This window comes from Dendropsophus ebraccatus, chromosome 8 (assembly GCF_027789765.1).
Source record: "Dendropsophus ebraccatus isolate aDenEbr1 chromosome 8, aDenEbr1.pat, whole genome shotgun sequence".
NCBI lineage: Eukaryota > Metazoa > Chordata > Amphibia > Anura > Hylidae > Dendropsophus > Dendropsophus ebraccatus.
The window spans coordinates 42,001,518-42,027,606 of NC_091461.1; the positions used below are offsets into that span (position 1 = coordinate 42,001,518).

General features: G+C 43.9%; 1 protein-coding gene across 1 annotated transcript in view; it reads right to left on the reverse strand.

The window, feature by feature from the left end:
• Window positions 1–24,818, reverse strand: part of PLPP4 (phospholipid phosphatase 4) — a 116,747-nt gene extending 91,929 nt beyond the window's left edge. The window contains exon 1 of the mRNA XM_069979055.1: window positions 24,760–24,818. Within this exon, the coding sequence (XP_069835156.1) occupies window positions 24,760–24,818 (59 nt within the window). The remainder of the gene's footprint in view (window positions 1–24,759) is intronic.
• Between the last annotated feature and the right edge of the window lie 1,271 nt (window positions 24,819–26,089).

A 26,089-nucleotide genomic window follows, 5' to 3' on the forward strand; every position in this document is an offset into this window, starting at 1 on the left:
CCCCCTTAACCCCCTGGGGGCCAGACTGATGTCAGACTGCACCCATCCCAGCAAGGAAGGGGTTAAGTGACCCCCCCTTCCTTGCTGGGAGGGGTGCAGTGCTGGGGAGGGGGTGGGGAGAGCTCTATACTCACCCCGATGTGTCCTCTTCGCTGGTCCGCAGCACAATGAAGTCACTGTGCTGCGGACCGGCTCATTATATGTGCGCTCAGCCGATCAGCCAATCAGCTGAGCGCACATATAATTCTAAATGTTTCTTCTAATAATGCTATTGTCATAACATAATTAGAAGAAACATTTGATGTTTTCATTAAAGTTAAGTGATGATTAGTACAGAATGCTCTATTGCCGGCATATGAATTACCGGCTTATGGAGTTTCCTGTACTAATTAATATTTAATTAAGAAAACACATTTTCGTTTAAATAAATTCAGTTTCGTTGGTCAATAATTTAATTCTAACGAATCCATCATTGTGCAATTAAATATACTGTCAAAAAATAAATATATATATAAATATACATTTATTTATATATATATATATTTATTTTTACAGTATATTTAATTGCACAATGATGGAATCGTTTACATTTAATTATTGAACAATAAAAGGGACTTTATTACAACGAAAATGTGTTTTATTAATTCAATATATTAACCATGAGACACATCGGCTATAGTGCAGAGGATCGCAAACCCCGGTAATAGCAATTCATGTAAACTGTGTTCCCTGCTTTCCCAGATGCATCCAGAGGTGTTTGCATCACTTTCTTAACATTTTATTTGTTATTTTTAGTTGAACCAGATTTCCAAGTAAATGACCGTATGTTTTGAGCCGCATGTCTATTTTTTCCCACGGCCGGAGTTTCACCCGCACATTTACAGCCGCATAAAAAATACAGCCGCACAGTTACAGCCGCATAAAAAATACAGCCGCACAGTTACAGCGTGTGAACCCAGCCTAAAACTGTGTTTACATGGTAAAATTAAGTTCTCATCAGTAAGCAATGCTACATCTATGGCTGCAAGCTATGGGGCCTCTCACAATAGCCTTTAAACCGGTAACATAAAACGGGAAACACTCAAATGTTTGAAAATCATAAAAAGATAATGCAGACATTAAATATGTAATTGCCCATTTGATTTTCCAGCCTCCGACTAGTATTGCAGATCGGAAATGCCTATTGCTTAAGTCCAGAGGGAACTGTCCTATGTCATGCAAACCTAATTACACATTAACTGCTTCTATGTATTAGGATACAGCAGACCACAATATTTTACAGTAAAAGGATTACCTGACCCCACCAGATCCCTGGCCAAATGACGCACTCCCAGCCATGCAGCCTATCTGACATTCATATCCTGATAAAGACCTCTATTCCTCTAGTTCTAAGCAAGAAACTTCAAGCTTGTAAATATAAATAATGCATCTGAGTGAGAAAACTAAGAAGGTATATAGTGACACAATAAATCAGTGAAGCTACCAGAATAGATACTGTACACATATCAGCTAAGTTTTTTTTATGGGTAGAAATAAACCACTAGATTAAATAAGGTTCCCAACTTGATCCACAGAGAAAAATGGAAATGTATGGCACCAGTCATTTAAAGCGACTCTAAATGCCCCCCCCAAAAAAAAAAAAAAAAAACATAACAAAAAAACGATTGTTTTGTTGGAGCTGCTTTTAACCCCTTAAGGACAGAGCCTGAAATGGCCTTAATGACAGAGACAAATTTTATGAATATGACCAGTGTCACTTTAGTCATTAATAACTTCGGGATGCTTTTACCTATCCGGCTGATTCTGAGATTGTTTTCTCGTGACATATTGTACTTTACATTTCTGGTAAATTGGAGTCGATACTCATAACAAATCTTTATGAAAAAAAACCAAATAATGTGAAAAAATGTGAAAAAATGCATTTTTCCAACTTTGAAACTTCTTTGCGTATACAGAAAGTGGTTATACCACATAAATTATATATTAAATAGCATTAGCAACATGTCTACTTTATGTTGGCGGTATTTATTAAACTATCTTTCATTTTTTTTAGACGATAGGAAGCTTAAAACATTAGCAGCAAATTTCCAAATTTTCAGTAAAATTTCAAAATCAGATATTTTTAGGGACCTGTTCAGGTTTAAAGTGTATTTGAGGGGCCTGTATGTTAGAAAGCCCCACAAAGCACCCCATTTCAGAAACTGCACCCCCCAAACTCTGCAAAAGCACATCCAGAAAGTGTTTTAACCCTTTAGGGGAGTCACAGAAATAAAAGCCAAGTGTGTAAGGAATTTGAAAATTTTAATTTTCTGTGCAGAGATTTTATTGTAATCCAATATTTTTCATAATTATAAACCTATTACCAGAGAAATGCACCCCAATAATTATTGCCCCGTTTCTGCAGTTTATAGAAATACCCCATATGTGGCCCTATTGCGCTATTTGACGCAACCACAAGCCTCAGATATAAGGGAGCGCCTAGTGAATTTCAACGCCTCCGTTATATTTGGTCATTTTTGACTGTACCACTTCAGGTTGGCAGAGGCTCTGGGGTGTCAAAACCTAAAAAACACCCCTAAAGGGACACCATTTAGAAAACTACACCCCTCAAGGAATGTAACAAGGGGTGCGGTGAGCATCTGGACCCCACAGGTGCTTCACAGATTTTCCCAACAATATGGCGTGAAAAAAGAAAAATTTATTTTTTACACTAAAACGTTGTTCTAGCCTTCAATTTTTCATTTTCTTAAAGGGATAAGAGGCAAAAAAAGACAAAAAATGTGTAGCACAGTTTCTCCCGAGTACAGAAATACCCCACATGTGGCGATAGAGTGCCAAGGGGGCGCAGGACGAGCCTCCAAAGGGAAGGAGCGCCAATTGGCTTTTGGAAGCTGAATTTCACTGAAAAGGATTTCAAGGGCCATGTCGCATTTACAGAGCCCTCGTGCTGCCAAAACACTGGAAACCCCCCACAAGTGATTCCATTCTGGAAACTACACCCCTCAAGGAATCTAACAAAGGGGTGCAGTGAGCATATGGACCCCACTGGTGACGGGCACAAATGTGGAACAATGTGACGTGAAAGGGAAAAATTTCATTTTTTCACTTTCATGGCACAAATGTGCCCGTCATCAAGGGGTCCATATCCTCACTGCACCCCTTGTTAGATTCCTTGAGGGGTGCAGTTTCCAGAATGGGGTCACTTGTGGGGGGTTTCCAGTGTTTTGGCAGCAGGAGGGCTCTGTAAATGCGACATGGCGTTCATCATCCATTCTAGCCAAATCCAACCTCCAAAATCCAAATGGCGCTCCTTCCCTTCGGAGGCTTGCCCTGCGCCCACATGGCGCTTTATGTCCACATGTGGGGTATTTACGGACTCGGGGGAAATTGCTCTACACATATTGTGTGTTTTTTTCTCTTTTAACCCCTTGTGAAAATGATAAATTCAAGGCTAAACCAACATTATAGTGTAAAAAATGTAATATTTCATTTTCACGCCACATTGTTCCACATTTGTGCCCGTCACCAGTGGGGTCCATATGCTCACTACACCCCTTGTTACATTCCCTGAGGGGTGTAGTTTCCATAATGGGGTCACTTGTGGGGGGTTTCAACTGTCTTGGCAACACAGGGGCCTTTTGAATGCAACATGGCCCCTCGAAATCCATTCCATCCAAATCCAGCCTTCAAAAACCAAATGGCGCTTCTTCCCTTCGGAGGCTTACCCTGCACCCGCATGGCGCTTTATGTCCACATGTGGGGTATTTCCGTACTCAGGGGAAATTGCTCTACACATTAAATGTTTTTTTTTATCTTTTAACCCCTTGTGAAAATGAAAAAACATGACAAGATTAATGATTTAGAGTAAAAATTTTACAAAAATTACACTAAATGTTGGTCTAGCCTTGATTTTTTTCCATTTCCACAAGGGGTTAAAAAAGAAAATGAACACAAAACGTGTAGGGTAGTGTCCCCTGAGTACGAAAATACCCCACATGTGGACATAATGTGCCATATGGGCACAGGGCAAGTCACCAAAGGGACAGAGCGCCATTTAGAGGCTGGAATGGAGGATGGAGGCCATGTCGCAATTACAAAGCTCCTGTGCTGCCAGGACAGTAGAAACCCCCGACAAGTGACCCCATTCTGGAAACTACACCCCTTAAGGAATCCAACAAGGGGTGCAGTGAGCATATGGACCCCACTGGTGACGGGCACTTACGTAGAACATGTGCCGAGAAAATAAAAAATACAATTTTTTTTCATTTTCACGTCCCAAATGTGTCCGTCACCAGGGGGCCATATCCCCGCTGCCCCCCTTCTTAGATTCCTTATGGGGTGTAGTTTCCAGAATGGGGTCACTTGTGGGGGGTTTCTACTGTCCTGGCCGCACAGAGGCTTTGTAATTGCGACATGGCATCCTCTAATGGAAATGGCGGCCATACCTACTTAGCTGGGGAAAAGGGACAATTCTAATTTATTTTGGGGGTATTAGGCCAATTATTAGTTTATAAGGTTGGAAATGACAGGTGTCCATCAAATTCAACCTGTGTTGATCCAGAGGAAGGCAAAAAAACCCTCGTGAGGCAGACGACAGTAGCCTCATCACAGGGGAAAATTCCTTCCCGACTCCATAATGGCGATCAGAATAATCCCTGGATCAACGTGACCCCTGAAATAGGAATAAGGGACAGAATTTAGATAATGTAGAACCCCAATGACGTGTGGTGCGCCTTGAAGCGATCCAGTATGCAGAGGATGGGGGGATCAGGACAGGCGTCACACTGGAAAATGGTGTCCTTCCTGATCCCCCTGTTACGCCACACTCTGCACTTCTTCTGGGGTCTCCCGTTCTCCAGTGTGGGGGACGTCACCTGGAAAATGTTGTCCTGGTGCGATACGGGGTCCTTCATATCCAGAAGCGCTGGGTCCGCTCTATGGCTGCTAAATATTAGGGCGCTATTACTACTTCTGATATGTTCGGATCGTGCCGCAAGCTACAGGGCAGCGAGAGACCAGAGGAGGGGGCGCTGGTATAAAAGTTATCCCCGTACAGGTGGTGACCTTTATCCAGCAGTGGGAAGATCAGTTCCTGAATGATCTCCCCACTAACTTCGAGGATGGGGGGGGGGGAGGGGGCATCTGGGGGCTGGATTCGGGTGTCCCTTCCTACATACACTCTAAGGGTACATGCACACTGCGGAATCGCGACAGATAACCCTTCGTGCATTCCACAGCTGGCACCCGCCGGCGGACTGATGCAGGCGCACGTCTCCACACGTGTCATAGACTCCATTCTATGCACGGGCGGATTCCGCTCTCCGTCCAACGTGTTCATTCTTTGGATGGACGACGGATTCCGCCCGTGCATAACATGGAGTCTATGACACGGGTGGAGACACGCGCCCGCATTAGTCCGCCGGTGGGTGCCAGCTGTGGAATGCACAAAGGGTTATCCTTCGCCATTCCGCAGTGTGCACGTACCCAAAATCTGTAAGTGTACCCTAAGGCACGCTCACAGAGTTTGTAGAATTTCACACCATACCGTCATCTCTTATTGGGACGGTACTGGCGGAAAAGATGTGTCTGGGGGGCAGCGTACGCTACGCTACCCCCAGATACGTCATTGGATGATGAGGATGAATGGAGGAAAGAAGGACCCCCCATTCATCCTCACTGCCTGTTTCGGTGTCGGAGGCAATAATAACGTATCCCTCTGACGCCGAAAACACCCTGGGGGCCATCTTTATACGGGGACTAGTATATGGGGTATGTAGTGGTGTAGTGTCAAACTTTATTCAATGTAGTGTGGTGTAATGTAGTGTTTTTTACGTGTTTTTTTACAGTAAGTTTAAAAAAAAAACCTACGCCAACAAAGGAGTTGCTGATAAATGCCGCACTTATGTGCGGCACTTATAAGCAGACCGTGGCAGTAGAATATAGAAAAAAAACACCCTACGCCAAAAAGGAGGAGTTGCTGATTAGCAGCGCACTTTCGTGCGATGCTGATCAACACTCAGCGGCGATCGGGTGCGGAAAATATAAAAAAAAAAATTTGAAAAAAAAAAAAAAAAAAAAATTTCTACATTTGAACATCCCTGTAGCTGCTGATAAGTGTATTACACATATCAGCCGCTAGAGGGCAGCAGAGCGCAAAATACGGAAAGAGCCGACGCTGGAGCCGAAAATAGCCGAGAGAAGCCGAACGTGACGTCACGGAAGAAGCCGAAGACCCGAACGAAGACGAGGATGCCGCGAACCCGGAAGACGCCGATCAGAAGCCCGGGACAGGTGAGTAATGTACAAATACCTGCTCTGGACCCCTCGGCTACCTAGCTGAGGGGTCCAGGGCAGGTATTTACTATATTGTGGGACTCTGATCGCCGTGCCACCGGCCCGATCGCCGTGAATGGCCGGCCGGTACCGGCCGGCCGTTCACGGCGATCGGGCCGGTGGCACGGCGATCACCATTACTTTTTACAGTAATGGCGGTCGGTGCCGTCCTCGGACAGCACCGACCGCCATTTTTTTCCGGGTCATCGGGTCGCCGATGACCCGGAAAGGTTCCGATCGCCGCTATTGGCTGATCTGAATTGATCAGCCTATAGCGGCGATCGTAAGCACGGGGGGTGTTAACCACCCCCCGTGCCGTGAAGCTAAGATGGCCTGCTATGATTTATAGCAGGCCATCTTCCCCGACCGCTGTGTGTGAACACGCAGCGATCGGGGAAACATCGGGCGTAAATTTACGCCCTGATGCGCCAAGTACCAGGGCGCGAGGGCGTAAGTTTACGCCCGATGTCGTTAAGGGGTTAATCCAAGATCTGTCCTGGCATCCGTTCAGCAGGTGATGCAGTTATTGTCCTAAAAATCAACTTTTAAACTTGCAGCCCTGTGTCAAATTGGCGTGGCTTAGAGTGTCTGTGCATTAGGCTTGCACCGCCCCTCCGTCCCTCCTCCCCGCCCTCCTTATCATTAGGAATGCTCCTAGAAGGATTGTTTCTATTCATCACTTGTCTGAACACTGCACATGTGGTGGATTGTTAAGGCACATGTGTATCGTTCAGATAAGTGGTGATTAAGAGAAATCCTGCCTGGGACATTTGTAATGATAAGGGGGGGAGCGAGGGATGGAGGGGCGTTGCAATGCTTACTTGAGGGAAATCCACAAGTAAGATTTTCCATGGCATACCATATAGCAGAGGCACTCTCCCATTAAAACAGGGATGGGGAACCTTCGGCCCTCCAGCTGTTGCAAAACTACAATTCCCATCTCATGTCTGGACAGCTGAAGCTTTAGCTTTGGCTGTCCAGGCATGATGGGAATTGTAGTTTAGCAACAGCTGGAGGGCTGAAGGTTCCCATCCCTGCCTTAAAGCATTGATCCTCTAGAGCAGGGGTGGGGAACCTCCGGCCCGCGGGCCGCATCCGGCCCCTGAGACCTCCCGATGCGGCCCGCGGCTCCCCTGTGATGCTCGCCGCTCTGCTGGGGAAGAAGCCGGCATACACAGCATCCTCCGGTGTCTGTGACAGCTGGCGGACACCGGAGGATGCTGTCTGTGCCGGCTCCTTCCCCAGCAGAGCGGCGCGTGTCTTTAGTCTCTTGCGGGCCGCGCGCGATGACGTCATTTCATTGCGCGCCGCCTGCAGGAGAAGACCGGCACAGAGGACCTGGGAGAGAAGAGGACCTGGACTGCGTGGGAGCGGAGGTAAGGTGAGTGGGATGTTTATTTTTTTATTTGGGGGTTAACTAGGATCCCAGGGACATGACTGATGGGGGGGGGGGGGGACAACTAGGCTACCAGGGACATGACTGATGGGGGGGGGACAACTAGGCTACCAGGGACATGACTGATGGGGGGGGGCAACTAGGCTACCAGGGACATGACTGATGGGGGGGACAACTAGGCTACCAGGGACATGACTGATGGGGGGGGGACAACTAGGCTACCAGGGACATGACTGATGGGGGGGGACAACTAGGCTACCAGGGACATGACTGATGGGGGGGGGGACAACTAGGCTACCAGGGACATGACTGATGGGGGGACAACTAGGCTACCAGAGACATGACTGATGGGGGGACAACTAGGCTACCAGGGACATGACTGATGGGGGGACAACTAGGCTACCAGGGACATGACTGATGGGGGGGGGGACAACTAGGCTACCAGGGACATGACTGATGGGGGGGGACAACTAGGCTACCAGGGACATGACTGATGGGGGGGGACAACTAGGCTACCAGGGACATGACTGATGGGGGGGACAACTAGGCTACCAGGGACATGCCTGATGGGGGGGGGGGGGGAATAACTAGGCTACCAGAGACATGACTGATGGGGGGGGGGAATAACTAGGCTACCAGAGACATGACTGATGGGGGGGGGGAATAACTAGGCTACCAGGGACATGACTGATGGGGGTTAACTAGGCTACCAGGGACATGACTGATGGGGGGGGACAACTAGGCTACCAGGGACATGACTGATGGGGGGGGGGGACAACTAGGCTACCAGGGACATGACTGATGGGGGGACAACTAGGCTACCAGAGACATGACTGATGGGGGGACAACTAGGCTACCAGGGACATGACTGATGGGGGGACAACTAGGCTACCAGGGACATGACTGATGGGGGGGGACAACTAGGCTACCAGGGACATGACTGATGGGGGGGGACAACTAGGCTACCAGGAACATGACTGATGGGGGGGGGAATAACTAGGCTACCAGGGACATGACTGATGGGGGGGGGAATAACTAGGCTACCAGGGACATGACTGATGGGGGGGGGGGGAATAACTAGGCTACCAGGGACATGACTGATGGGGGGGGGGGAATAACTAGGCTACCAGAGACATGACTGATGGGGGGGGGGGACAACTAGGCTACCAGGGACATGCCTGATGGGGGTTAACTAGGCTACCAGGGACATGCCTGATGGGGGGGGGAATAACTAGGCTACCAGGGACATGCCTGATGGGGGTTAACTAGGCTACCAGGGACATGCCTGATGGGGGGGGAATAGCTAGGCTACCAGGGACATGCCTAATGGGGGGGGGGGACAACTAGGCCACCAGGGACATGACTGATGGGGGGGACAACTAGGCTACCAGGGACATGACTGATGGGGGGGACAACTAGGCTACCAGAGACATGACTGATGGGGGGGGGGTGGACAACTAGGCTACCAGGGACATGACTGATGGGGGGATAACTAGGCCACCAGGGACATGACTGATGGGGGAGACAACTAGGCTACCAGAGACATGACTGATGGGGGGACAACTAGGCCACCAGGGACATGACTGATGGGGGAGACAACTAGGCTACCAGAGACATGACTGATGGGGGGGGACAACTAGGCTACCAGAGACATGACTGATGGGGGGATAACTAGGCCACCAGGGACATGACTGATGGGGGAGACAACTAGGCTACCAGAGACATGACTGATGGGGGGGGGGGACAACTAGGCTACCAGAGACATGACTGATGGGGGGATAACTAGGCCACCAGGGACATGACTGATGGGGGAGACAACTAGGCTACCAGAGACATGACTGATGGGGGGGGGAATAACTAGGCTACCAGAGACATGACTGATGGGGGGGGGGAATAACTAGGCTACCAGAGACATGACTGATGGGGGGGGGGGGGGAATAACTAGGCTACCAGGGACATGACTGATGGGGGGGGGAATAACTAGGCTACCAGGGACATGCCTGATGGGGGTTAACTAGGCTACCAGGGACATGACTTGGGGGTTAACTAGACTACAAGGGGCATCACTGGGGGTTAACTACAATAGCAGGGGCACTAGGGGAACAATACTATGCCTTGTCCTGGGTGCTGCAAACCCCCGCTACTAACTGCCGCGCACGGTATGCGGCCCTCGAATGATTTTATTAATGCCCGACCGGCCCTCGACATGGAAAAGGTTCCCCACCCCTGCTCTAGAGTCACATAAAGTCATTGCATGATTCTATAGTATAAGGTTATGTTCACACGTAATATTTTTGTCAGTCTTTTTTTTTTTACACCAAAATCAGGAGTTGAACTGACAGGGCAAAATTATAATAGACAGATTTGCACAGCTTCTTTGTTTTCAACCCACTCCTGGGTTTTGGTTGAAAAAAGACTGACAGAAATACTATGTGTGAACATAGCCTAAAGCTGCAGTGATTCCATGTGCCACTATATAAAGTTGCAAGTGAAAGCGATAGAAAGTGACGTTTCCATTTAGCCAGTTTAACAGAAGAGTATACGGCCACATCATCATCATCCAGTAGTTCAGGTCATTAGACTCATGACTAGGTAAGGATTTATGACTGTAATTACGCTTGTGTAAAACTGGCCCCAGGTAGCTTTAAATGACAAATTAAGAATAAGGCCTTGTCCGCACTGTGCACGCTTCATGATATTGTGTGAGTGCTTTTCTACAAATGTAAATCTTTCACGTTTCCTCAATCTCCTCACATGGCTATTTACCCAGAGCCAGCTGCCAGTCCTGGTCCCTCTGCTGCAGCCTGTGTACATACTGTACAAACTATGGAGACAAAGAGGGAAATCTGTGATGAAAATTCACACAATGGGCGTCAGGGAATGCAGGAGAATCTAATGATGAGGCACAGAAGGTTAAAAAGCTACATGACAGTCTGTAACTAAAGGCTGTCCGCTGAGGCTTTATGGGCACGAATATTCTACTTCTCCAATTCTATGGATTTCTGAAGACATTATCTTGTAATCTATATTCAGTCTACAAAAAGAATTTATTTTTGGAATTAATATTGAATTAAAATAATTCTTGTATTCCAGAAAATATTCTGATGCATCAAGCCCATTTGAACTTTAAAGGAGTTTAAAGCACCTACTTTATTGCATTTGTGTGACTGACACAAGTTACAGCCTAAGGCCAGGTTCAGACTATGTAACTGTGCGGCTGTATTTGCGGCTGTAATTGTGCAGCGGTATTTTTGGTGGTTCATGCGTACGCTGGAAAGTATAGGATATACGGCTGCAAAGTGCACACTATGTATGAATCTACGGCCCGATCGTAAATGACCCGTAAAAAATGAACAAGACCATTGTTTGCGGCTGAACATGCGGCCGAGGATTGACAGGCGGTCCGTACGGAGTACTTCAAAAATAGCCGGCAATGATGCCGAATGCCGATGCCTCTAATAGTTAATATATTAAATTAATAAAACACATTTTCTTTGTAATAAAGTCCCTTTCGTTGGTCAATAATTTATTTCTAACGAATCCATCATTTTGCAATTAAATATACTGTTAAAATAAATAGATATATAAATAAATGTATATTTATATATATATTTATTTTTTGACAGTATATTTAATTGCACAATGATGGATTCGTTTAAATTAAATTATTGACCAACAAAACTGAATTTATTTCATCGAAAATGTGTTTTATTAATTAAATATTAATTAGTACTAATATTAATTAGGAAGCTCCATAAGCCGTTAATTCATATTCCCGGCAATAGATCTTTCTGTACTAATCATCACTTTACTTAAATGAAAACATCAAATGTTTCTTCTAATTATGTTATCACAATAGCATTATTAGAAGAAACATTTAGAATTATATGTGCGCTCAGCTGATTGGCTGATCGGCTCAGCGCACATATAAAGAGCCGGTCCGCAGCACAGTGACTTCATTGTGCTGCGGACCAGCGAAGAGGACACATCGGGGTGAGTATAGAGCTCTCCCCACCCCCTCCCCAGCACTGCACCCCTCCCAGCAAGGAAGGGGGGGGGTCAGTTAACCCCTTCCTTGCTGGGATGGGTGCAGTCTGACATCAGTCTGGCCCCCAAGGGGTTAAGGGGGATGCAATACATCCTCCATTAACCCCTTGGGGGCCAGACTGTAAGCAGCGATCTGTAAAGATGCTGCATACTGTAAGGAGCACAACACCGCTCACAATGATGGGTGTTGTGCTCCTGTTTGTGTGTTTTTTGTGTGTTTCTCCCTTTTTGTTTTTCAGATATCGGTATCCTGTGGATTACGTCGGATTCCGTGGACTACGTCGATGACCAGCGTTTTTTTAATGTTTTTTTTTTTAAATAAAATGGTCAATGAGGGGTGTGGGGGTGTTTTTATTTGAATATAAAAATTTTTTAACTTGTGTCTTGTCTTTATTTCTTTACTTTATAGACTTAGTAGTGGAAGCCGTCTAATAGACGGAATCCATTACTAAGTTGGGGCCTAGTGTTAGCCGGTATAAAATGGCTAACACTAACCCCCTATTATTACCCCAGTACCCAATGCCACCAGGGGTACTGGGAAGAGCCGGGTGCCAGTGGTCCCGGAGCGTCAAAATTGGCGCTCCTGGACCGGGCGGCAGCAGGCTGGTAAGATTTAGGCTGGGGAGGGCCTAAAACAATGGCTCTTCCCACCCTGGTGTTACCAGGCTGCTGTCGTTTGGTTTTTAACCCGGCTGGTTATAAAAATAGGGGGGACCCTATGCGTTTTTTTAATTTATTTATTTAAAAAAAAAAAACGCATAGGGTCCCCCCTATTTTTATAACCAGCCGGGTTAAAAACCAAACGACAGCAGCCTGGAAACACCAGGGTGGGAAGAGCCATTGGTTTAGGCCCTCCCCAGCCTAAATCTTACCAGCCTGCTGCCGCCCGGTCCAGGAGCGCCAATTTTGACGCTCCGGGACCACTGGCACCCGGCTCTTTCCAGTACCCCTGGTGGCATTGGGTACTGGGGTAATAATGGGGGGTTAGTGTTAGCCATTTTATACCTGCTAACACTAGGCCCCAACTTAGTAATGGATTCCGTCTATTAGACGGCTTACACTACTAAGTCTATAAAGTAAAGAAATAAAGACAAGACACAAGTGAAAAATTTTTTTTAATTCAAATAAAAACACCCCCACACCCCTCATTGACCATTTTATTAAAAAAAAACCATTAAAAAAACGCTGGTCATCGACGTAGTCCACGGAATCCGACGTAATCCACAGGATACCGATATCTGAAAAACAAAAAGGGAGAAACACACAAAAAACACACAAACAGGAGCACAACACCCATCATTGTGAGCTGTGTTGTGCTCCTTACAGTATGCAGCATCTTTACAGATCGCTGCTTACAGTCTGGCCCCCAAGGGGTTAATGGAGGATGTATTGCATCCCCCTTAACCCCTTGGGGGCCAGACTGATGTCAGACTGCACCCATCCCAGCAAGGAAGGGGTTAACTGACCCCCCCTTCCTTGCTGGGAGGGGTGCAGTGCTGGGGAGGGGGTGGGGAGAGCTCTATTCTCACCCCGATGTGTCCTCTTCGCTGGTCCGCAGCACAATGAAGTCACTGTGCTGCGGACCGGCTCATTATATGTGCGCTCAGCCGATCAGCCAATCAGCTGAGCGCACATATAATTCTAAATGTTTCTTCTAATAATGCTATTGTGATAACATAATAAGAAGAAACATTTGATGTTTTCATTAAAGTAAAGTGATGATTAGTACAGAAAGCTCTATTGCCGGCATATGAATTAACGGCTTATAGAGCTTCCTGTACTAAATAATATTTAATTAATAAAACACAATTTCGTTGAAATAAATTCAGTTTCGTTGGTTAATAATTTAATTCTAACGAATCCATCATTGTGCAATTAAATATACTGTCAAAAAATAAATATATAAATAAATATACATTTATTTATATATCTATTTATTTTAACAGTATATTTAATTGCAAAATGATGGATTAGTTTAAATTTAATTATTGAACAGCGAAAGGCACTTTATTACAACGAAAATGTGTTTTATTATTTTAATAGATTAACCATGAGAGACATCGGCATACTGCAGAGGATCGCAAACCCCGGTAATAGCAATTCATGTAAACTGTGTTCTCTGCTTTCCCAGATGCATCCAGAGGTGTTTGCATCACTTTCTTAAGATTTTATTTGTTATTCTTAGTTGAACCAGATTTCCAAGTAAATGACCGTATGTTTTGAGCCGCATGTCTATTTTTTCCCACGGCCGGAGTTTCATCCGCATATTTACAGCCGCATAAAAAATACAGCCGCACAGTTACATAGTGTGAACCTAGCCCCCGGCTAAGTTCATACAACGTATAAATTCATTAAACAACGGCCGTAGTGCAGTTTTGCAACCACGGCCGTTGTTTAATGAATTTGCCAATCACTTTAATTGCCATGGAATCCCATCCAGAGTGTATACACGCTGTATACACTCTGGACGGGATTCCATGCGGCCGCACAAAAAACCGACATGCCAGTTTTGTGTGGCCACTATTCATTGAATAGCGGCCGCACAAAACTGACAGTGCAGAGAATGTAAAACACGGCTCCTGCCACACTTTACATTGTCTGCTATGGGTAATTGGAACGTGGGCACACCCGAATGCGCACGCATTCCAATTAAAAAGAAATTAAGTTCATCCGGCGAGTACTGCAGTAACCGACAGGGATAAACGACACAGAACGGCCGCTGTCACATAGCATGTGAACCAGGCCTAACTGTCTTTTTTATGGCCCGAGTTGACAGCTACTTATCACACAAGTGGTCAGACTGAGACTTGTGGCTGTAATATGCACATAAAAATGTGGCCATATTAAGGACATGTGAATTCAACCTCAGATTTTGGGGACTCTCGTGTATAAGAAAAAAATTATGAGGTGGACAAAAATTTCCAAAAGACTGTTGGCAGATCCATGATACTGACGGTACACCCCAGTTATACCTGCAAAACCACATATCTAATCACATGTTTGGTGGTTCTGCAGATATATAGTTTACCTACAAAATCTTTAGACTGTTAGCAACCTAGTTTAAAGCTAAGTCTAACGCATGTGGGTGCAGTATCCCCCTGGACCCAGCCTATTCACAATTTACACAGAAAACTTGAATTTCAATGTAAACTGTGTAATGCTTCTTTTCCCCTGTGGTGGCGCTGCAGGAGAATTTAACATTTGTTGCCCATTTCCTCCACAGACCACTGCTGATCATTGGGGATCCTGGCAATGATGCACCAGGACCAGGTGTAGTTAGGGGAACCTTCTAACACAATGCATTGTCTAAACGTCCTCACAATATCCTGTGCATCATGAAAAATAAAAAAGGACATCTAGGGAAAAGGAGTATCCGGCATATACGGAATGAATTCAGCTCTACTTTGGAGACACTGTTGACAATAATGAATAAAATAGAACAGCGTTTTCATTGATTCTCATCCATAATTGCTTCAGTAACATGTAGCAGCAATTCAGATCTGTCACTGAACTACAATTTAGTTGAAAGGTTTCTACCCAACATGTGGAAGTGTCCATATAATAGTATTTTAGAGGGTAGAGCAGTACACAAAGCTCAGTCATTATTAAACTTTGCTGACATTTTTCAATGTAACTGTACAAACCAGTAACAAAAAAACAAAACAAAACACACAAAAAAAGAAAATTACACCGGGTATGACACCGGCCATTCTGTGACCCGGCCCTTTCACAGAACGGCCGCTGTCAGTTTTTCGCGTGGCCACTAGGGATCCCCGCCGGAGTGTATACTATGTGTATACACTCCGTCCAGGATTCCCTCTGACCGCAGTACACGTAAGTTTTGTATTAATCACGGCCGTTGTTGGAGATTGGCAACAACGGCAGTGATTAATACTCCACTTATGTTATGTGCACATGGCCTTATAGTGTGTATGTGTGGTTGAAGGTGGCTAGAGCCTGATTTACTAATAATATGTCGTTTCTAAGTAAGGGCCCTTGTACACTGAGGAAATCATGCGGATAACTTGCCACGGATTCTGTGCGTGCTCCCGCATGACTATGTGCCCATCCCATAGACTCCATTCTAGGGTCAGGCTGATTGCACCATCCACCCAAAGTAGTGACATGTCACTTGTTTGGGTGTATGATGGAATCTGCCGGACCATAGAATAGAGCCTAGGGGATCAGCAGAACGTCAAGCGGGAGTGTGGCGGGTGGTGTTGTGAGCAGCGACGATAATTTTCTCAGTGTGCAAGGGCCCTAAGAAAAATATTCTTCCAAACAAGTGTGGTGCTGTTTTTGCAAGAAAGTCGCAGTGTTTTTCTAATTCTAAATAACCCTTTAATAACTTCTATCATCAAATCCAGGCAGCCCAAGAGTAAGGAACAATATGGCTCCGCCATCAGTTGCCGTATACGCCGGTGTTTCTTTTCTTATTGATTGGATCCAGCACTGTCTATTTTATCCAATGAGACTACCGTTCAGAAATCAATGGCAAGGAGCACATAAGGAATGACCAAACCCGCTGAAACAATGAGCCGTGAATTTGGACATTAATCTAAGGGACAAGAAGTACTTCAATTCCAAATAACCTGATTATGTGGAACTAGGTGAGGAAGGCTGTTATAAAGTGTGCACTATTAACCCAAAACGCTGCAATATCTGAAAGAATAAAAAATACTATAATGACATCCTAAATTACTTTAGGCATTGGCGAAATTGAATTTTTCTGAATAACAATATTAATTTGACTGTGAATTGCCCTAAACCATGGCACTGTAAAGGCGTACACAAGAACAGAGAATCACAATGCTGTGAAAAGACACAGAAGGGGCCATGGCTGGATTGTAGATGCTTGTGCATTGCTTCATGCATGGTCTCCTCCACTTCTCTAAATGATGATGCCCAGTGTGTTGCACCCAGCTGGCATCTATCTTACTTTATTCTATGTATTGAAATCAGTTATTTAACAAACTTCAATTATTCTGTAATCCTAGCTATATCTACTATATTACATAGGACGAAGATTTGCTGATATATTTTACATTTTGGGGATGTTTCGCTGCTTAGGACTAGGGATGAGCGAACCGGCTGAGGTTCGGGTTCGTATGAACCTGAACCATCGGCTTCTGATTCCTGCTGTCTGCCCACTCCGTGGAGAGGGTGAATACAGCCGAAGGACCTATCCACCCTCTCCACGGAGCCATCAGGGAATCAGAAGCCGATAGTTAAGGTTCATAAGAACCCGAACCTCAGACGGTTTGCTCATCCCTACTTAGGACAAGGACACCCCTCGAAACCTATACAGAGGGCAGCTCTGCAATACAATCTCCGTCGCTGATGTCATCCATACTATATAAGGTCACCTATCTGAAGGGACCCCCATTGATCAAGAGAATGGGGGTTATGTGTCCATTGGTTTAAACAAAGCATATAAAGCCATGGCAATCATGTTGCTTCTGTGGCTTCCTAGATCGCTTTTAGGTTGGGACTACACGGCTACTTTTGTCGCTTGATACAAAGACTTTGGTTCTATAGACCTCAATGCAAGTCACAAGCAGCTGTGACTTTTCTGAAACTTTGCTATTCTGTAGACAGCCACGTCACAACTATAATAAAATTGTGCCGCAGCGAGTCGCGGATGTGACTTTAATTAAACTTTTTGTTACTAAACCAAAGTATCTGTGTAGCGGCAGCCTAAGCCCTGGTCTATATTGCATTTTTTTTGCAGAGTATCAAGATTGATTTTACTATTGAGCTGCAGTTTCCATCCAAAGCAATACACTGAGCTGCATGCAATGTCATGGACTGTAGTTTTCACATTTTAAGAAAGCAGGATCCTGTCCTGTCCTGTTTTATGTGCCCAGACAGCCTCCAAGCTTCACGGCTGCTTGTCTCCTCTTCCTGCTCACTCACCCCCCCCACAGACGGCCCCTCCCCTCTCCATAGGTTATAATGGACTCAGCAAATAAGTCTTCACTTTGCTCCTCTGTAATGAAGACGGCTTTGTCTGATAACGTAGGTAGGTGGAGGTAGGAAAACAGCTTTTTGAGTACAGAAAAAGGCTTTTTTTGCCTAATAAAACCTAATACAGAGTTACTAAAAATCACTTGTACTATTGAGTTCTGCAAAAATATTTTAAATGACCGTAAAACTTTAAAGTCACATTATGCGTAATGTGAAATGCCAAAAATAAACTAATTTAAAGCAGAAACAAATAGACAACCACCACAAATTAATTGAAAAACTGACACACCTAGAGCATGCCTTGTTTGGTGGGGGAAAAAAAGCCACAAACTATTAAAAAATCTAAGAAAATTACCATAAAAAAAACCATTATGGTTAGAGATGAGCGAACCGGGTTCGGGTTCGAGTCGATCCGAACCTGAACGATCGGCATTTGATTAGCTGGGGCTGCTGAACTTTGATAAAGCTCTAAGGTTGTCTGGAAAACATGGATACAGTCAATGACTATATCCATGTTTTCCACATAGCCTTAGGGCTTTATCCAACTTCAGCAGCCACCGCTAATCAAATGCCGAAAGTTCGGGTTCGGATCGACTCGAGCATTATCGAGGTTCGCTCATCTCTAATTATGGTCCATGTTATATTTCTGTCTTCCTGCAACATTTAAAAAACAAACAAACTGAAATAATTCCACAATAACATTACCTTAGGGAATTAGGATTATGCAGGGACTAAATATAGCAATAACTGTATATATTACTATCTAACTTCTAAAAATAATTTACATAAAACCCCCATTAAAAACCAACTACCATTCATCAATCCAATCCTACTAATTCCTATAGAGTAAATTATTGTTATATAGCACATACATCACAAATGTCTATGTATAATGCATGTAGCTATGCCAGTAGGTAATAAATAAGTTGCTATCAGTTTCTACTTAGCAGAAAGGTTAGGTGTCGCTAAGAATAGCAGCCATAATTCTGGCAATCTATAACATATAGAGCTATATTGGTCAAGCTGTCACTATGGTGCCATTACTTGCTATTAAGCACAAGGAACAAGTATCACTATTATATATAGAGCAGCTGTGATACTTAGTAACCTTAAGCATTTTCCTGTGTCATAAATACATTCACAACATGATACTGTGTAATTTACTTGGCCCTAACAGGGTAAATATCTTGACCTCTGAGAGCTGGTTGAGAGGATGCCAATAGTGCATACAGCTGTTATCAAGACAAAGCCTGGCTCCTCTATGGCTGCTTTCCTGTTGCTTTTCCAATGTATGTTTGCCATATGCTAAGGGAGAGCTCCCGATGCTTATGCCAAACACGTCCAGAAGCCCCTAATCAGTATAACTTTTTTTGATATATAGAAAAGCACAGCAGACTACACGATTTCATACAAAGGCATCCAATACAAAACATATACCAAGCGGTATATTTTTTTTACAATGTAAACCTACGGACGACTTACGCCACTGTGTACCTATATAGTGGCATTTATCATAGGTGTATGTCAGAGATACATGGGGAGCGCCTCCTGACATATCTTTAGGGTGCTTTCACATGTAACAAATCTGCAGCTGATTTCACGCTGCAAGTTTGTAGCAAAATCGGCTGCAAATTCATTACTGTCATTCTTAATAGGATTACATTCTCGCAGTGGAGTTTGCTCACTACATGGTAATAGAGTTACCTTTTGTATCCCATATAGTAATAGTGCCCAGTCACTGTAAGGGGCTGTTCACACAGAGTGAAATTGTTGGGATTCCACAGCAGAGCTGAGCTTTGTCAATGGAAGGGCTTCCGCGCCTCTATGCTCAAAGAATTGACATGCCAATTCTGTAAGCGTAGAGTGGCTGAATGCGAGCCCTCCCATTGACACAGACGACAGGCAGGATTCTGACGATTTTGCTCTGTGTGAACTGGCCCTTAGGCTAAGTTCACACAACGTAAGTTTTTTATTTAACAACGACCGACAGTGTCGATTGCATTAAATTATATGGAATCCTGCCCGGAGTGTATACACTCTGGTTGGTATTTGTGTTGGGCTGACATATGAAAGTGACAACATGACTCAGAATGACCCCTACCCTTAATGCAGGTTTATTAGACTCCAAAACAATAATTTCCTATTGTAAGATAAGATGCTTCAACTTTTTACTAACATAGACTGGACCCAACAGATCCCCTTCAAGTGGTTTCCTGTGGTTTTTATTTTTCATCATATATCAAATAGCAGAATTGTATGCACAGCTCTGGTCAATAAGACAGATTGTATCTTAGCACAAGTGCAGGATCAAAGTCAGTAACGAGGGATGAGCGAATCACGTGAATATTTGTTTTGCGAAGTTTGCTCATATTCGCCAATCGCATACAAAAGAATTAAACAGTATTAAAACAGTTAAAATACAGTAGTTAAAATACTGGGACTATTACAAAGTAGCGATTTTTTTTCAACCCCTGTTGCTGTAACAGGACAATTTTAATTTTTTTAAAATGTCAATCAGCCTGTCAATCATTCCGTTTCCGTCATGGACAGCAGCAGACATTGCTGGATCAGCGGCGTAAACTCCTTTTTGTCCCAGGAGAGCAGTGGATATTGCTAAATTAGTGGCATCAAATGAGGCTTTCTACCTGGAGAACAGTGGGCATTGGTAGATCAGCGGTGTCAACCAGAATGTTCTCCATGGGCAGCATTGGACGCCGGTGGATCAGCGGCGTAAACTGAGTCTTTCTCACAGGAAAGCACTAGACATTGTAAAGTGGAAGACCCATCAGGGGCAATGTGTGCCGTCTGCTGAAATAGGAGCGCACTCTATAGAGGGTGAGGGGTAGGGCTACACACAGTGGGGACTAGCGATTTTTACATTATTCTATGGGAGAAAGGGATTATTGATAATCCCTTTCTCCCATAGAGTAACCAAATAACTGCATGCCAACATGGACAGCTGCTATTGCGGCCGCCATGTTTGTTGAATTTTCTAAGCAAACTGGGCCAAATTCGCTTTCGGCAAGTAATACTTGTTAGTCGATCAGTGCAACTTAGTTATGTTTTCTATGGGATTATATGGAACTGCAGTCTAACATCCATCTCCCGTGTCATCAAAAGTTTAGGATGCTGCTCTATTGCTCCCATGCTATACACTGCATCAACATTTATTTACGCTGCTCTGTGCACATAGTCAGCTTGCCAAACAGTCATTTGGAGCAGATTTTTATTTCAGTAAAGACAGAACAATACGAAACTACAACAAAATAACTATATCAAAATATCAGGCAACTGACACATATCAATAAGTCTTGAGTTGCAATATAAAGTCATATTAACATAGATTTCCATCATTAAGTTTTTTGCAAATTTCACCACAAACTCTTATGATACAAATTCAATATATACAGTACATGGTAGCAAACCATAAATAGGACCCAATGCATATGACAACAGTGCCGCAGCGATTTAAAAAGTTTCCCCGCTCCCGGCATGATGTTCATACTGGATACAGTCCAGGTTTTGCATTCAACGTCTGTGTTGTCTGTATTTCATGGACAAAACACGGGATGTGTGACTGCAGCCTACGGATCTTCTACCTGCTTTTTCCTTCTGACACTCTATGGCCTTGAGGATCAGCCAACACAGTTTTTTCCATGTCTTACCTTACCTAATACAAGAAACTTGTACTTACCTTCCTCCACCCAGTCCTGCTTCTCAACACTTCATGGTATCAGTCAACACAAGAAAGTATCTGCTGATCCAATTACTCAGTCTCTAGACACCCTTAGTGTATAAACCCACACACCGTATAAGCAGCGTATTTACTGCTGCGATACGCAGCAAATACGCAGCAAAAACGCAGCAAAAACGCAGCAGATTATATCTAAATAACTGAACACAGCATCAAATCTGTACCAACAAATCTGCTGCGTATTTACTGCGTTTTTGTTGCGTATCTGCTGTGTATACGGTGTGTGGGTTTGTACCCTTACTTATGAACCAATATTCAATGGGTGAATATTTTTTAGATGCAACTTTTTTTAATCTGCCTGTTTTGAGTGTTCACCCAAAAAGTCACATAACCAAGGATTAGCACCCAATTTATCATCTGCGACTTTTTAAAAAGGCGCAGAAACAGGTGCTGGCCTAAGTCTGGTCAGTACCAGGTGAATATGCTTGCGCAATTTTAGCATTTTTGCAATTTTTTCTGAGACTTTTTACTCAGTTACATTCACTATGGCAGTGCTACATTTTAATTAGGGATGGTCCAAACCTGCCGAGGTTCGGGTTCGTATGAACTCGAACGCTCGGCATCAGATTCCCGCTGTCTGCCCGCTCCGTGCAGCGGGTGGATACAGCAGGAGGACCGCTTGGAAAACTGGGATACAGCCTATGGTTATGGCTGTATCCCAGTTTTCCAGGCGTCCTCCCGCTGTATCTACCCTCTCCACGGAGCGGGCAGACATCGGGAATCATTTCCGAGAGTTCAGGTTCGTACGAACCCGAACCGAACCAGGTTGGGACCATCCCTAATTTTAATAAATCAGTCACAAGATGTAGGAAGAAAACATACACCAATCGCACACATTATATTACTGTTTCCGTCGGTCTTTGGGTCAGTCTTTTTTTCAACCAAAACCAGAAGTGGAACTGACAGAGCAAAAGTATAATGGAAAGATATGCACTGACCAAAAGACTGACAGAAACACCACGGGAGACATTTATTAAGTCTGGCGATTTTTGTGTTGGGCTTAAAAACGTCCCTGCATTGCTGAAGCTCTAAGGATTTATATGAAGGTGCACTGCTTCTACATATATCCCGTGCACATTGGAGCTTTTTGGTTTGAAAAAAATGAAACCTTCGCTGGGTCAGAGCTGGCATAGGTTTCACTGACATTTTTACTGTGAAAAATGATAAATATGGCGCACACAGAAGCTGCACCCACTCTCCATGCTGCCGCACATCCCCCCCCCCTTCGTTTAAACCTCCTGCCTGCCCTTCAGGGTCAGGAGGCGCAGATGGGCCCGATGAGAACAAAATATTTGCAAAAATACCATTTGCGAATATTTTTAGATCGATCTGGCCCATCTGCACCTAAAAAAGGACTTTAATGTGCGAACATAGGCATATTCCAACTCTATTCTCCATTGCAATCAGTTATGGACATTGATATAGGCGTATAATTTTACTGTACTGTAGTAAAGCTTGGGGATTGTATTGCACTAATGTTTGAGCACTGTGTGGCGTTATTCAGGCAGTATATTTGGGCTTGGTTATGAGTTCATTTTTATAACCTACACCTCTTTATTTTTCCTAGTAAAGTGCATGGAACATTACAAAACATTAGTTACATACCCTGTATTCAGTGCCCCAGCAAAAAAAAAAAAAACTTATAAAGAAAAACCTTGTAAAATGTAACAATGGTGGTAAGTATACCACAATGGGTGACTTATGATACTATACAATACATCTCTTCCAAGCTCCACTTATGAGCTTAGGTAAAGTGACTACTTAATAAAACCAAGGTTGATGTCTAGAAGGTTGACTATTACCTAGACATACAGTAATATTGTACAAATCCTCCTCCTTGTAACAGATCCGTTCCCCCATACCATGCATAATCCTATCACTGCTACATTGAAGTTAATGAATCAAAGCGAATGATACACCTGTGGAATGTGATTCGGATCTAAGCTTCAGATGACTGAATAATATATTGTAGAAAAATACATATACAGGCTGGAGAGACGAGATGCTTGATTCAACAACAATACAATCTGCACACCCTTAGAAATATAAGCCCGAGCTTATCAGCTGATCATACCAGGCTGACACAGACAAGACATAAGAGGTTTATTGAAAGCTTAACATAGTACCTAGAGTTTGAAGCAAGTTGCAGACAATACTGCCATTGAAATCCCCCATATACAAATTGTGTAGCAGAATGTAACTGCGGGTTTAGGACCTGCTAGTTTTAATCATGTAAAGGATAAAATTAGGGTCTGTTCACACATTCAGGTTTTTTAATTGCAATTAGTGGATACAAAACCTGCAACAATCATAAATGGAGTTCATGTATAAAGGGAGGACTAGGACTGCCTTTGTGTTTAATAAAGACAATTAAAATCCTGAACATGTGAACACAGCCTATTGTTCAGCCCAAATGCTATTGCACAACTCAGGTGCTCAGAGCAATTAAACACCCAAATCCAAAGGTTTACAAAAGAACACACATTTGTAACAAAGGCAACAAATCAATGCAAAAGTGCAGAACCCCAGGGGTGCCTGCACCTGTAATGAGCTGGTTATTGGTCATACAGTGTGCAACTGACCACAGAAATGACAATGTAACAATGAATGGAACCTCAATGATGATCATTGCATAAAATCATTGGCTACAATCAATCTCTAGAGTCCTTAGAACTTCTTGGACATGCTTTAGAATTCTGCTTGATCCTGTGACATGTTTGACAATCTGCTGAAGCCTTGATGTTATTCCATAGTGAGGCACAAGAAACATATTGGCTGTGAATTTCTATTAGGTGATAAAACTGTGAACATGTGTCTGATCTATGTCCAGTCAGAAAGGAGTTAACAGGGAACTCTTCTGCACTGACTACAACATCCTGTTTATTGTTTCAACATAAACTGTTACATTTTTTTGTAGCAGAATCTTAGGGTCTATTTACACAGAAAGATTATCTGACAGATTATCTGCCAATGATTTGAAGCCAAAGCCAGGAACAGACTATAAGCAGAGATCAGGTCATAAAGGAAAGCCTGAGATTTCTCCTCTTTTCACATCCATTCCTGGCTTTGGCTTCAAATCTGTGGCAGATAATCTTTCTGTGTAATTGGACCCTTAGAAAACCTGATAAAGCAGTAAATATTGACATGTGTGACTGACAACATGCAGAGCAGTAGTGACTGGATGGGATACACTCAACTTGTTATAAGCTGCAATACAAGACCACTATTCACACTGCAACATGACAGATAGTCCAGTACTTACACAAAGACCCCGAAAAGCAATGCTCGGATCCCCAGCTCTTCTAATAGTGCCCTCATCATCCACCTGCATCAGAGGCACTGGCACTAGAACCCTGCCCAGGGCTCAGGCACAAGGCTCACACAAGACTGGCAGAGTTTAGGTGAAGGATCCAGGATAGATGTGACTGCAGAGCTGCTGGGAAGGAAAGCAGCAGGGTTATTCTGAGGCTTCCAGGTCTGATCAGGAGACAGCTGTGATATCCAGGGAGATCCCTCCAGAGAGAGTTGTGCTGCTGTCACCACAATAGTGAGGAGGAGGTCAGCACTGTGATGAGGAAGAGCTGCAGTGCTAGTATTCTGCCATCAGCAGCCACCTAGAACCATCAGAGCTGTATAGGAGACTCTCTTACTACACAGGTTGTTCTAAACCCCAGGAATCCCCCCTACTGCAACTGCCCAGGATCTCCACTGACTTCTGTACTGCCTTCTCTGCACACAGGCACTGCCTCCTCCAATGCTAGCTAGATGCTTCTGATGCACTGACATCCTATTGCCAACTGTTGTACAGTATGTCTTTACTACAAATGCAGATCCAATTCTAATCTTTCTATGATTTATGGAAGGTTTAGCAAATAGTATGCAACAAATCCAGTATATATTCATCAGAACTGTCATCTGATAACACAATGCATGCAAATATACCCAGCTAGGATTACAATTAGGTTCAGGTTATACAATAGTAAAATAAGAATGGTTGAATTCTTTTATGTATTTTGTCATTGCAGGGACAAGCTGCCCTTTGCTGGATATTTGTCTGGTAGTACGGTAAACTTTAATGTCCTCTTTGCAGTAATAGTACACTTTTAGATACATAGGCGAAAGAAATATATAGATATTAAAGCTTAATGTAAATGAGCATGTGGCTTATGATAAACACTAGAAATATGTTTCCCTATTTATTTCAAGTAAAATAGTGGACTTAAAGTGTGACTATAATTCTAAAGGACTTTGAAGAAATCAGTTGTACAAAAGAGTATTAGGGTATGTTAAAGGGGTTATCCAGCACTTCAAAAACATGGCAACTTTTGCACTACTATTGTCTCCAGATTGGGTGGGGTTTTGAAACTTAGTTTTATTTAAAGCGACTCTGTACCCACAATCTGACCCCCCCCAAACCACTTGTACCTTTGGATAGCTGCTTTCAATCCAAGATCTGTCCTGGGGTCCGTTCGGCAGGTGATGCAGTTATTGTCCTAAAAACAACTTTTAATCCGGCAGCGCTGTGTCTAACGGCCGGGGCTTACATTTGTATATGCATTAGGCTGGCACCACCTCTCCGTCCTTCCTCCCCA